At 43.3% G+C, this 14559-nt stretch overlaps 1 protein-coding gene across 1 annotated transcript in view; it reads right to left on the minus strand.

Annotated features, from left to right (window-relative positions):
* GLRA3 (glycine receptor alpha 3) overlaps positions 1–14559 on the minus strand; it is a 334324-nt gene that overhangs the window by 79282 nt on the left and 240483 nt on the right. The window contains exons 5-7 of the mRNA XM_063920651.1: positions 13792–13874; positions 4382–4519; positions 2585–2799 (exon numbers count right to left, since the gene is read on the minus strand). Of these exons, the coding sequence (XP_063776721.1) occupies positions 2585–2799; positions 4382–4519; positions 13792–13874 (436 nt within the window). The remainder of the gene's footprint in view (positions 1–2584; positions 2800–4381; positions 4520–13791; positions 13875–14559) is intronic.

Below are 14559 nucleotides of genomic sequence, written 5' to 3' on the forward strand. Positions count from 1 at the left end.
TCAGGACTGTTCGGGACTTTCATGGACCAAGTGAGTTACATGTATTTATATACAGACCCTTAATCCATTTTAAACAGTTATTAATTATTGCTGTTGTTATATTTAAAACTACACCTCCAGGGTTATATGTTTTGGAACAACAGGAATATTAATTTAGTCAAAAGAAAATTACTAATTATCTCGGTATAGGGATAAGGTATTCTTATGTTGAATTGTTATAATTATACTCCCGGGAGATTTGTTGTAACCATCATCATATTTTATATACTAAAATAAATGTTTTTTACATTTGATTGTTGAGCGCAACTTGGTATTCTTTACCCCCATTATATAGCTGTTACATTCTTGGGGGGAAAAGAAATCAGAGATATATACATTCAAATTGGAACATCAATGCCATTTCCCTATATTGGTTATAAGGCACAATGATCCCTATAGCTACATGCATTTTAAATAAGGTTTCTCGTGGCCGCTTGCAGTATAACACAGTATAACGCCGTGGCCTGCCCCCCCACAACGGTCTGGCCACGCCTCCCACAGCATAAAGTGCCCGGCCGCCGCTAGTGACCCTCGCCATATAATTGTCTGGATAACACTAGTTTCCCCCAGTCAGCATAAGGGTGGGGGGGAGGGGGTTCAGGAGGGTGGTTGTTGGTAGGGGTTAAAGCTATGTATCAGGCGGAGTAGGCACTTTGAGGGATCTCATCATATGCATTGCCGAGTCCCTTTACTAATACACAATAAGCATACACTATAAAGGTGTGCCACATACCTGACCGCTATAGCCATTAATTGCCCAGTGTCAGTGTAGGGGGCGAAGTTAACAGAGAGGGGGCGGGGAGACAGGAGTCTCTGCTTATCTTCTCCTCTCGCCAGCCTCCTTATGCCATCCTGGAAGGGTGAGTTTCTTTTGAGAAGTGAAACAGAAAGCTGAGCTTTCCGTGCTTCTATTAATCACTCTCACAATACTAGTGTATGGGGAAGCGATTATGACACAGTGCTGGGACACCGCTGCAGAAATCTGAGATTTCTCCATGGTAATTCCTTCTGTGAATAGGAGGAAGCAGTGAAAAGACCCATTATCAGCAAAATTTATTTTTTCACTGATTCATGAATAGACCCCTAAATGTTGATAACTCTCCCCCATTATAACTTGGGCAAGGGTGATAGCAGCTCTGTGGCATATGCAGACACTTATTTTTGAGAATAAGTTAAATACCAATAAGAAAAGAGACATTAGACCTCCCCTGAGGCAACTGATTCAACAAAAGCACCCTTAATACTATGGGGCCAATTCAGACCTGATTGCTGCTGTGTGTTTTCGTACAGCGGGCGTTCAGGTCTGAACTGCGCATGCGTATGCACCGCAATGCGCAGGCATGACGGTCCGCAGCGGTGGTGAGCGCCGGGAAGCGTTGGGATGGTGCAAAAAATCCGACTGCACCGGTGATCGCTAGAAAATTTACATGAAAAGGGCGTTTGTGGGTGGCAACTGACCGTTTTAAGAGAGTGTCCGGAAAAACTCAGGAGGGACCCAACGTTTTGTGGGAGGAATTGTGACGTCAGCTCCGGCCCCGATCATCACATCGGCTGAGTAAGTCCTACGCTGTGCAGAGACTGCACAAACTTCTGCTTGTGCAGCTCTCCTGCACATGGGATTGCACACCTGCACAGTGAATTCCCTCTCCCCCTGTAGACGGCGACTACCTGATTGCAGGGATGCAAAAAACGCACCCTAGCGATCAGGTCTGAATTACCCCCTATGTCACTAAAGGGCCTGTAAAGTATGCAAGTAGTGAGTCTGACTGGGTATACCCTCCTTAGCTTGCATTCACATTACGCCAAGTGAACCTTGAGAAATTTCAGGTCAGCTGGCTGCAGAAATCTATTGCTTCATGCAGGAAATAAAGTTTTTTTCTGGTAATGAAAGTGTTACTGTAGTTCACTTAGAGTAAGTCTGGATACACATTAGCAGATATGTCATCCGAGCCGGTGGATTGGACTGACATATCATGAATATCGGGTAGTGTGTATGCATTACTGCGCAGTCCCACCTGCTGACACTGGGGCCATCCCATCTGCTGTGCTGTCTGGCCAATGGGATGTCCCAGCACCTGACAGCATACAGCTGAATGCAGCCATGAATAATACAGCGCATGACCATGGGATATATTGTTCAGTGTGTATGGCCGGCCGACATTTCGTCCCATTGCTCGTGCCATCAGCCATGATCCCCAGATCATTTAATGTGTACACACTATTACTAATAATAATAATAATAATAATAACATTTAGCAGTTTACATTTTTAACAGTTCTTGTTATAATTTTGACCAGGTTGCACAATATAAGGAAACAAGTTCCTAATCATGATATCAAAGAATACTTGAAAAGGCTTACTCGTCATCATAATGTCCATTTTACTAAATTTCTCAGCGACAGTAAGAAAGTGGAACAAATACTAATGTATTGAATGTTTATTTTGCATATGAATCTTTAGCATACAGTAGATATTAGTTCAGCTCCCAAAGTGACTACTTCTATTTTGTGCATCTGAAGAATGAGATTTATGTTGTTATGCTTACCTTAGGAAGTGAGGCTCGGGAGCCAGAACTCTGTGTTGTCATAGTAAGCACAGTAGTTATACCTAGGGCCACTCTGGCTGGAGCTGCATCCATATTGATCCAAAAGGACACCCATGATAAAATGACAATCAAAAGACTGGGAATATACATCTGAATCAGGTAGTAACCCATCTGTCTCTCCAGATGGAATCGAACTTCAATGCATGTAAACTTTCCTTGGTAAAGAAGACAAAACATTATTTAAAAATAATTTTATAGGCAGTTCAATACCCTATGTTCCTGTCATAGGTTTTTTTGTTTTTGTATATATCTTTGAAAAGTTTATCAGCAACTAAACTACAGCAAACTCTAGTAAATAAATCCTTGTATAAATAATTATTTTCACCTTTACCATTATGTTTCAGTAATCAAAAGTGACACCAGTAGGTCAGTCACTGTGGACAAGATAGTAATGGGCCTCCATATTAACTGTCCCTTTCCCCATAGAATTAAATGTGTTCATTGGAAATGGGTTTCCCCCGGGTTTTGTACTCAGATATAGTTGCTGACAAGTATTATTGATGTTTGTATCTATTTATATCCTGTGACTACCAGTTAATGAAAATGCCAAACAAATCTCCAGATGTCCTACTGTGGAGTCAATTGTCTTGTCCACCAACTCAAATCCTCTGCCTGCTACCAAGCAGAGCAGTGATCTACAGTAAGCAGTCAATACGGACTAAGGGGGTAATTCAGAGTTGATCACAGCAGGAAATTTGTTAGCAGTTGGGCAAAACCATGTGCACTGCAGGGGGGGGGGGGGCAGATATAACATTTGCAGAGAGAGTTAGATTTGGGTGTGGTGTGTTCAATCTGAAATCTAAATTGCAGTGTAAAAATAAAGCAGCCAGTATTTACCTTGCCCAGAAACAAAATAACCCACCCAAATCGAACTCTCTCTGCAAATGTTATATCTGCCCCACCTGCAGTGCACATGGTTTTGCCCAACTGCTAACAAATTTGCTGCTGCGATCAACTCCGAATTACCCCCTAAGCCAACATCAGCCAAGAAGTGTTACAGCAAAGTGACCATGCATTCCGACAAATAAGCAGTTCTAGGTGCCGGTATAGGAGCATGGTGAAACAAATGGTTCCATGTGCCAGTGTAGGAGCTGGTGGTGGCATTGAGTTAACTGCCCACTATGCAATGGGAGGAATCAGAAACAGGTGGTTACTGATGGAGAGAGGGAAAAGGTGATGTAAACCTACTCATGCTGCTCAGGAATAGAGTGACTTCCCCACAATCTGTACCAGCCAACTGAGTAACACCATCTTGTCACAATTACTATTTCAAATCATACTGTAGTATTACAAAAGTAAACAATGATTACACATTAGTCAGTTTAAACAAACTGACTTTTAATTATTTACCGAAACCTTTCATCATGATAGAATTAAACTGATTTATTTACCCAACATATACTATAACTATAATTTATTAATCAATGAATACTATAATATCATTACTATAATGCATTGCTCAACATATACTGTAACTATAATTCATTTTGTATTGAACAAATGTTTAGTGGAGGATGAGCACTATCCATATGATTCTGTTCACAACACTTATTATATAGTAGATACACCCTGCATTGCCTCCTTAAGACATTTTTTTTATTATTATTATTTTTTTATACTGTATATGTATGTTTTATTGCAGTAATATTTTATTATTGGAGTATATAATACTGTTTGTTGAAAATATTAGTGTACTGTGTACTTCAAAATGTCACATCAAAACCAAAAAGTAGTTACCTGTATTATAGTGTTTGGTACAGTAACGCAAATCTTTCTCTTCTTTTAGAACAAACTGAGGAAGCGTGAGACCATCTGCTAACTGTACAGGTGCATTGTCTTGCCATTCAAAAATTAGGTCATTCATGGTGTACCCAACTGGAAGACACATTAGGTCAATCTATAGTTATACATAGTATATGGTGGTTCAGTCATGTGGCAATATAAAATACTGTTACCAGAATTAGGAATATTTCTTTTAATTGAAAAAATATATTGTTATTTCTACATATTTTCAATATATTTTTTTTATTTCCTAAAGGTCTCCAGTAACAGTATAGCATCTGCAAAACATCCGCTAGTTCCTTGGACATTGCCTTAAAATCTGTGACTCCATAAGAAATACTTTGATACTCAATATTATGGTGTGTATTCAATTGAAAAACAGCTGTGGGTAATACTGATTATCATTTGAAGCATGTCAAAAGTTGCCAGAAGAAACATCCCAAATTCAAAGTCATTAAACTGACAAGAAACAACTGCTATGTCAAAATCTGTTTCGCCAAATTAAATGTGTTTAAGATGATCAGGAAATTATGTAGATTCTCTGTATATTTGTCAAGCATATTAATAGGACTTTAAATTTTTTTTTTCCATTTTGTCCACTTTCAGACATTTTTTATGTCAGTCTTTTCCACATGTGGGCTTCCAATGTTCTTTACCATGCTTTACAGTATTTATTTGCTATGACTCTATGCTACCAGAGTGACATAAATCTGCCAGGCAGCTAGGGGTTGTTCACTTTCGTCACTTTTAACACGTTACAGAAATGCTCTGCTTTTAGCATTCAATAGAATTGAATCAACGGAAATGTGATTGGGATGTGTAGAGCAACCCATGTCCAAAGTGTTTCATTTTATGTGATTGTAACTTGCAAAATGTGCTCATATCTTTTAAAGTACTAGAAATAATTGCAAAAATTAGCAACATATGTACATTTCAAAAACACGGAAGTCAGAGAAAAAATGAGAACATAAAGTTGGCTTTATTTGCAAACAGTATATACTGTCTGTAAGTGCTAAAGCAGGTAATTACCAAAATTATCCAGCTCCAAAACCTGTTGTTGCTGATTTGCGCTAACTGCTATTATAAAATAAGAATGTTTTCACTTAGCTTTTTAGTTATTTAGTAACCTGCATACTGTATGTGACTGACATAGAGGCTTTCAGAGAAATCACTGCAGAAATCAAAAGCTAGATATTTATTGAAGACAGCAAGATAATGGGGCCATTGCTGATTTGAACACAAGTTGTCCATAACTGTAGGCACAGAATTAAATGTGCATATTCATCTGTATGCAGTGTTGTAAATATATCTGTGTCAGGAATGCCACCATACAGTAGGTGTCCTTGGTTTCATAGCCATCATTACAATTGCCCTATTCTTATTGGAAAAGATACAAACAGGTGTATTTATATGTACGTACAACTATGCATAGAAATTCTTCCGACACGCAATCACTGAACTCTGCCTACCTGCGAATACCCTGTTACTATACATTTATCCCCCTACAAATGGAGATGTGACTGAGTTGTATAGTATGTGATACTTGTGTACATTCTGCTTCAGAGCATGTGCAGTGCAACAACATAACATACATAAAAAAAATTAGTTGTTCTCAACTCTGCCTCTGTCCCAATATGTACAGTCTAATACATTACAGTCCATTTTAAATAAAAAAAAACTAATTTAGGCCTCATACCCACTGGCAATACTTATGTTTTGAAAGTGGGTATGAGGCAAGACAAAAGTATAGTGTTTGTAATGCTGATAGCGTGCATGTAAACTGATGTTACACAAGAAACCAGTTTTGCTTGTGTCACCACATATGCATTCTGGGGGTCATTCCGACCCGATCGCAGCGTGCTTTCCTTCGCACAGCTGCGACTGGGTCACTGCTGCGCATACGCGGGGGCTGTAATGCGCACGTGCGGCATTGCCCAGCGATGGCCGTCGCTGGGCAATGACTCTGACTACGAAGAAAGCGGTCGCAGCAGCGACTACAATAAGAATGACTGCAGGAAGGCGTTCCGGGGCGGCAACTCACTGTTTGAGCCGTTTTCGGGGAATGGTAAGGAAAACGCAGGCGTGTCCAAGCGAACGAAGGGTGGCTGTCTGACATCAAAGCTGAGCCAGAGCCGGCCATAGGCATAGGCAAACTAGGCAATTGCCTAGGGCATTTGATATGCCTAGGGGCATCAGCAGCTTCTGCTGATTAAAATGATATGCGGCATGCCTATATTCTGTGTGTAGCATTTCATATGCAGATACAGCCACAGTCTCACACAGTATATAGGCAGGCTGCGTATAATTTTAATCAACAGAAGCTGCTTGTGCATCCTAGCCACATACCAATGCAAATAAGATGCATTTTCATAAAAAAAATGTGCCAGACGTTAGCATTGAGGCAAGATATATGAGGACACATCTGTATTCAAGCAGAGGCAGAGGTAACAGTGTAAGTGGCAGTGTGAGTGTTGTGTGCATGTGAGTGGGTTGGTTGTGCAGTAGTGTTCGTAATATGTGTAAGGAGCATTATGTGTGTCATGTAAAAATGCATTAATAATGTGCAACTTATGTGTAAGGTGCACTATGTGTGTCATTATGTGTATAAGGGCATTACTAATGTGCGGCATACTACTGTATGTGTGTCATTATGCGTATAGGGGCACTAATAATGTGCGGCATATGTGTAAGGGACATTATGTGTAAAAGGACATTAATATAGGTGGTCATAATGTGTAAGGTGCATTATGTTTATAAGGACATTAATAATGTGTCTCATATGTGTAAGAGGCATTACTCTGTGCCATTATGTGTATAAGGTGCTCTACTATGTGTCATTGCATATAGAAAGGGCACTACTGTGTCGTCTAATGTGAATAAAGAGCAATAGGGTGTGGTGTAATGTGAATAAGGAGCAATTCAGTGTGATGTAATGTGAATAAGGGGCTCTACTGTGAGGAGTATCGTTTATAAGGTAAAGAGATACTACTGTGGGATGTAATATGAATTATGGACACTATCGCATGATCAAAATGTGAATAAAGTTGCAGTACTGTGTGGCGTAATTGGAATTGGGGTTACTATTGTGTGGCCATGCCCCTTGCCAGCAAAAACACACCCCTTTTTGGGCTGTGCGCCAAATGTGCGAACTGTTCCTTTTTAAAATATAGGGGGTACAAACCCCAAAATAAGGACTGCTATGGATGAGGGGTGATGGTGCTGGGAAAGAGGTGCCAGGTCAGAGGCGGAACCAGTGGTAGTGCTAGGGGGCACCAGCCAAAATCTTGCCTAGGGCATCATATTGGCTAGGGCCGGCTCTGAGCTGAGCCCATCATCGCTGGATCCGTTGCACAGGGTATGTCCAGGAATTTGACAGATAAGAACCACTTGGCCCATCTAGTCTGCCCCCTTTTTTATCCTTAGGTAATCTCAATCCTATTTGATCATTAGTTCTTGTAAGGATATTCATATGCCTATTCCAAGCATGTTTAAATAACAGTGCCCCAGCTCATATTATGTAACTTTATAATAACCTCCAGTCAAGGGCGTAGCTACCATAGGTGCAGGGAGTGCAGCTGCTATGGGGCCCAGAGCTGAAAGGGGCCCACCTTCCCTGTCATAGTTACATGTGTTATATACATTTTTCACTATTGGGTGATACAAGGAGGCCCTTACAAATGTTTGCCTTCTAGCCTGCAATATATTTAGGTATAACCCTGGACCTGCTCATTGTAATGTGGTATAAAATGAACTGGAGGGCATTATAATGCTGCATAACATGAACTAGGGATGCGGTATGTCATAATTTAAATGGGGGGGTAGTGGGTGGCATAATGTGTAATGGCAGCCTTATAATGTGACATAACGTGAACTAGGGCACTATTATGGGGCATAACATAACAGTAACAACTGTTGCAGAGAGGTGTTTCTCTAGAAGAATTGGGAGAGGGGCCCCTTCAAAATGTGGCTATGGGGCCCACAAACAGGGCCGGTTCCGGGGCTTCTTGCGCCCCGGGCGGCATTAGGGGGTGTGGCTTCATACAGGGTGTGTGGTTAGTTATGCCCCCTGTACTGTAGTAGGATGTGCGGTGCGCAATGACGTCATCGCGCACCGCACAGCAAAGGTCCTCTCCACAAAGGAAAAATAGACGCTAAGCGTCTAGTTCCCTTCGTGGAGAGGACCTTTGCTGTGCGGTACGCGATGACGTCAACGCGCACTACACATCATTACAGTTAAGGTCCTCTCCAGGAAGGGAAGCTAGACGCATAGCGTCTAGTTTCCCTTCACAGCGGGCAGCCCACGAAGGGAAACTAGACGCGTAGCGTCTAGTTTTCCTTCGTGGAGAGGACCTTTGCTGTGCGGTGCGCGATGACGTCATCGCGCACCGCACATCCTACTACAGTACAGGGGGCATAACTGACCACGCCCCCTGTATGAAGCCACACCCCCTAATGCCGCCCGAGGCGCAAGAAGCCCCGGAACCGGCCCTGTTTGTGGGCCCCAAGATCTGCTACTGCCCACAAAGTTCTGGCTACGCCCCTGCCTCCAGTTCATTTTATACCATAGTACAATAAGCAGGTCCAGGGTCATAACGATATATGGGGATGGATGTAATGAAGTCCCAGTTGGCTGGAGGTGTGAATTCCCGGCCGAACTCTGACATTTTTTTAAAGAAGCCTTTTTTTTTGCCTTGTATATGATTGCCGCTTTAAAAAAAAGAGTTTGGCCGGGAACCTGCACCTCCGCCCAACTTGTAGGCCCCAAGTCAAAAGATTGTAAGGGCCTCTATCTATTTACCAATTGTGCAAAATGAATATAACACATGTAGCTTGGACAGGGAATATTGGCCCTTCTCAGCTCAAGGCCCCATTGCAGCTGCACTTACTGCACTTATGGTAGCTACAGTACACCCTTGTATGCTAGCACTGTGACGGGATTCCATTTCTATATAGTTTTTGGAAACTGTGGGTAGATGTATTGTGGGAGCCTGCAGGAATCTCAACGTGAGCCCCAAATGTTAGTAAAATTGGGTCTGGAGAAAAGCATATGAAAAAGTAACTCTTTAATAACAGGACAAAATTATTTACTTTGATACCTATTATGTGTGTTTGTGTGCGTGTGTGTGTGTGTGTGTGTGTGTGTGTGTGTGTGTGTGTGTGTGTGTCAGGGCCATAACTAGGTGTGTGCAGATGGTGCCTTGCACACAGCGCATTTGTCCTGTGGGCGCACCATCTGCATCCACCTAAATTGTCCGACTCTGTTATGATACCTGCAGGCAGCAATATTACTGCCGTGGCAGCGCTGATCAGGCGGAGCGTGTTTCAGCTGTGTGCTTGGCCCCCCTCCTTCTGTTGTGATGTGGTACTTCTGGGTATTTTAGGCATCTGCTGAGTTGACACTGAGGAGGCAACAGTAATGTAAGTTACTGTTGTTGATCCGCTAGATGGCAGGGAGCAGCAGATTACACCACCAGAGAACCCACTGGTTTGAGTGCTCATGATACTCTGTTCCGCATGCACAGGGCCATGCTCCCATTTCTCCCCGACATGTGAGTGTGTATAGGGGAGACTGTAGGATGGCAGGTAGGGTGTTGTCGAAGTCAAAAAAATATGACATAAAGAGAACATACAAACTACGCACATATAAGTCGCTATACTTGCAAATATGCACAGCGAGCACAGCAATATATGGTAACACCCGCATTTACACGGACATGCCACAGAGATGGATTCGACACTTATTTCATGCAGTACATAATTGTGGTGGTATCAAGCGCCAGACATCATGATGATTTAGAATTGTATATGATGGAGTGTCATGTATGTGTATTATTTGAACGAAACCAGATAGACCGGTCATGTTTACTATTGAAGCAACCAGATTGATGTGTAGATTCATTTGATGCTTGTTGTGAAGTTGTGGGACATTGCAGCGGATAATTATGATTACATGTATGAAAGCTAAAAAAATCACTCTTATTAGAACAGGTAATGAACAGGAAACTCAGGCCAGCCCCTTTGGACATCCCCAAGGCTGAACCTGTTCAGCATATACAAAGGGACTGGTGACTCATCGTGAACCCCTCCCCCAGAAACTAGATAACACATTGATCACACAGAAGCTCAGTGGCTTTTTGGTCTCAGAGGATGATGGACTTGCTGCCAGATCAGTTCCTGTATTTATTTACAGAGAGAGAGAGAGACATAAGATGCATTGGAGGGAATGGTAATTGTATCGCTGGCCTGTAACTGAAACTGTATGTAATGGCATGTAACTGTATGTAACTATATGTATTAACTGCTTACTGTGTGAGTTGTAATCATGTAACTATAGGTATACTGTACTTTGTAATATATATTGAATCCATATCCTTTTAATTACAAATATATACATCAATGAGCTTTGGAACTCAGATAATGTGTGGGTGTATTGTTTTCTCTTATGGGATGCAGTGTTTTGCGATGTATAGCGCACATTCATGGGATATGGTAATAAGAGTTGCAGGCATTTAGAATACCGTATTTGCCGGCGTATAAGACGACTGGGCGTATAAGACAAGCCCCAACATTTCCACTCAAAATATAGAGTTTGTTATATACTCGCCGTATAAGACTACCCCCTTCCACACACCAAATAAAACGTAAAAGAACATCAGATTTGTGACATACTGTATATTATGACCTGATAAGAGATTTGGATAGGGAGTATTTATCAAGGTATGCATAAGAAGGGGGGAGGGGGCGAGGAGAAAGTTGTAAAATGTATAAAAGTATACCCCTGTGTGCATTTATTGTTACCGGTTTCACATGAGTGCCATTAGTATTAGTATTAGTGCCATTACAGTACCTGTCATTGTCACCATTGTACGGCCACAACGTACGGCAAATACGGTATATATTAGAGCGGGCATTTTAAATATTTGTGAGAAATCAATTTTGCATTCTTAGTGTGACGGTGTGCACGGGTCACCAAGAAAGCTGCAGCAGCAGTGTGACATGTCCGGGATCTCCCCCCTGTGACTGCACAGTGAGACTGCTGTAACCTTGCCCCCACTGCCCATCACCACGCCCCGTTCCTCCCCCACATGTGTGTGTATGTGTGTGTGAGGAAGATGCCAGGCAGTGTGGACCGTGTGCAGGGTCACCAAGTAGGAAGCAGCAGTGTGACATATCTAGGGTCTCCCAGTTACTGCATAGTAAGACTATTGTAATCCCACCCCACAAGCCCGGGGCCATGCCTCTATTTCCCCCCCAACATGTGAGTGTGTGTAGGGGAGTCAGGAGCAAGCCAGGCAGGATGTGACAGTGTGCAGGGGTCACCAAGAAGGCTGCAGCATTTTGACATCTCCAGGATCTCACCCCAATGATTGGACAGAGTGAGACCCCTGTAACCCCACCCCCCCTGCACATTTCCACACCCCCATTACTCTCCCAGACATGACCCCAACCCTATTTCTTATAGGGCACTATGGAAAGTAGAGACAGTCGATGCCGATATCTCCCTAGCGACGAGAAGCAATGTGTCAGCCAGTGTGTCCTCTATAAATGTATATATTATGTTTATTGAGGTGCAGGGCCGTAACTAGGTGTGGGTGGATGGTGCTTAGCACACAGCGCACTTGTCCTGTGGGCGCACCATCCGCATACACCCCGATTGGCTGCCGCCAGCTGCAGTGATACCAGCTACATTTTATAACTGAAGTGTTGCATCCAGCTTCCTGCATCGTTCTGATATACAATAGCCGGCAGTGCTGGGCAGCAGTCTCAGGGCGGGATATACTAAAGGGAAAATGCGATAAAACCCCCATTTTTGGGAGTTTTATTGCATTTTCATATGTACTAACCCCCGGCTGCCGCGTTTTTGCCCCTGTAGAAGCCTATTGGCTTCTTATCGCCGGCCGCCTCTTCCCGCCGCCCCGCACTACAGACACCAACCCCCCTCCCCTTGGCATACCTTCTTCCAGGCAGCCCTGGTCCCAGAAGCTAAACTCCTCTTCCCCCTAGCAACACAGCTGGAGTTCCTTCCGGCTGCATGGAGGAGGAAGAGGCGCCCGGGACAGCCTGCTGCCGAATTTCCGGCCATGGAGGAGAGGGAGAGCCCAGGGAGATGACGGAGATCCCCCGCACACCACTTCACAGGTATCGCAGGGAGCCTCCATCACCGCATTGCGATGTTAATCACATATGTTAGTACATTGCTGCGGTGGGTGGCGAGGGGCGACCATGTATGTTACATACATCCCGCCCTCAGTCTCCCTGCGTGCTCCGGCTTGCTCATCCTCGCTCCTCCTCCACTCATGCAGCAGCCCTGTGTCCTTCCAGCATGCAGGTTGGACCAGGAACGCGCCTCCTCCTGGCAGGGAGCCACACGGTTTGCCAGGAGAACAAGTTTAAACAGGGACATCCGCCGATGCTGACAATGTCACCTACACTCCCAAGAAGAGGAAGCTCAGCTCTGCCACCATCGCTACCAGGTGACTGCACTGCTGCCACCATTACATAGATACCTGTGTGCGTGTCTCTCCCCTATGTGCTCAGGCTAGCCTCCAGGCACTGGAGCCTAGCTGCTGCTGCTGCCTGCCGCCGCTCAAGTAAATTTAGCAGCAGCATATCTATCCCTCTCCCACCTCTCTCTCCTCTCACCCCCTCCCACCCGTCTCTGTCTCCTTCCCACCACACTCTGTCTCTTTACTTGCCACCTTTCTTTCTCTCCTTCACAACACTATCTCTCTCCCTCCTCTCTCTCTCTCATGATTCTGCCTGTCGTAATGTGTAAAAGGGGGCACTGTTTGCCTTCATGAGTGAAAGGGAGCTCTGCCTGCCATAATATGCAAAAGGGGGCTCTGCCTGCCATAATGTGTAAAAGGGGACTCTGCCTGGCATAATGTGTGACAGGGGCTCTACCTAGCGTAATGTGTAAAAGGGGCTCCACCTGGTGAAATGTGTAAAAGGGGCTCAACTGTGTGGCGTAATTTGAATAATGGAGACTACTGCGCAGCCTAATATAAATTGGTATTATTTTGGGGCTACGCCCCTTTCCCATAAAACAATGCCCCTATTTTAAGTAAAGATTGGGCACCGATGCTGTTTCTTGCATACACCGATGTGTGTGTGTGTGTGTGTGTGGGGGGGGGGGGGGGGGGGGTTGCCATCCCCACCTCCAACTGGGATGCAGGAATACAGTTGACAATAGCGATATCAGAGGTTATTATGTTGACATGGTTAAAATGTGGACAGGTGCTGGAGCCGCTGCAGTTATCGGAACCAGGTATGTAATCGTTGGGCTGATGACATCATGCATCATGTATTTTAAGTTTAATAATCTTTTGATGGAATCATTATTTCAGGTTTTCTTTCTCACTTACAGCTTTCCAGTTGCATTATACAAGTCTGCACATCCATGGGAAAATTCTTCAGATCCATAGGGCAGGATAGCGTCAGTGTCAGCCTAAAATAACAGAAAGTAATATTCATCTTTATTAATCAATAATAGCCCATTTGAAACAACTATAGAGCTCAATAATATGTGAGAACAGCCACAGCATAACTCTATAACCCACAATGATCTCCTACTGTAGTTGCCATATAGAGCAACAGGCACCAATCAATAGGAGGCTGTTGAAAGCCCCAGAAGGAGACAGAGGGGGAGACGTATCAAGCTATTATTTTACAGTGTGTATTTTTACAGTGTGAGAGAAATGACAGTTAGAATCTGATCGGTTGGTACTTTATCTCTCTCCACTTAATTTCTTTCCTTACATCTCTGAGAGAAGAGGAGAGGAGAGAAGAGGAAAGAGGGGAGAGAGAGAGAGAGAAAGAAAGAAAGAGTGAGAGAGAGCGAGAGAAAGAAAGAGAGAGAGAGAGCGCGCAAAGTGTGGTCAAGTTACTGTAATACATCCAGGACTTGTAGCTTGGTTACCTAGCAACTGCTGAATAGCACCTAACGAAATAAAAAACGTGATGCATATGTATCACAATCCTAATTTCAATGTCTTGGATTTTAATAGAAATTCATTAAAAGTCCAATTAGTACTGTAATTATAGATAATTTAATATTATGTACTGAAAATATAATAAGTATATATAATGGGTGCTAAAATAGACTATTCCTTCCTCATTGACTGTATGTGTGG

Source organism: Pseudophryne corroboree, chromosome 1, assembly GCF_028390025.1.
Source record: "Pseudophryne corroboree isolate aPseCor3 chromosome 1, aPseCor3.hap2, whole genome shotgun sequence".
Classification (NCBI taxonomy): Eukaryota; Metazoa; Chordata; class Amphibia; order Anura; family Myobatrachidae; genus Pseudophryne; species Pseudophryne corroboree.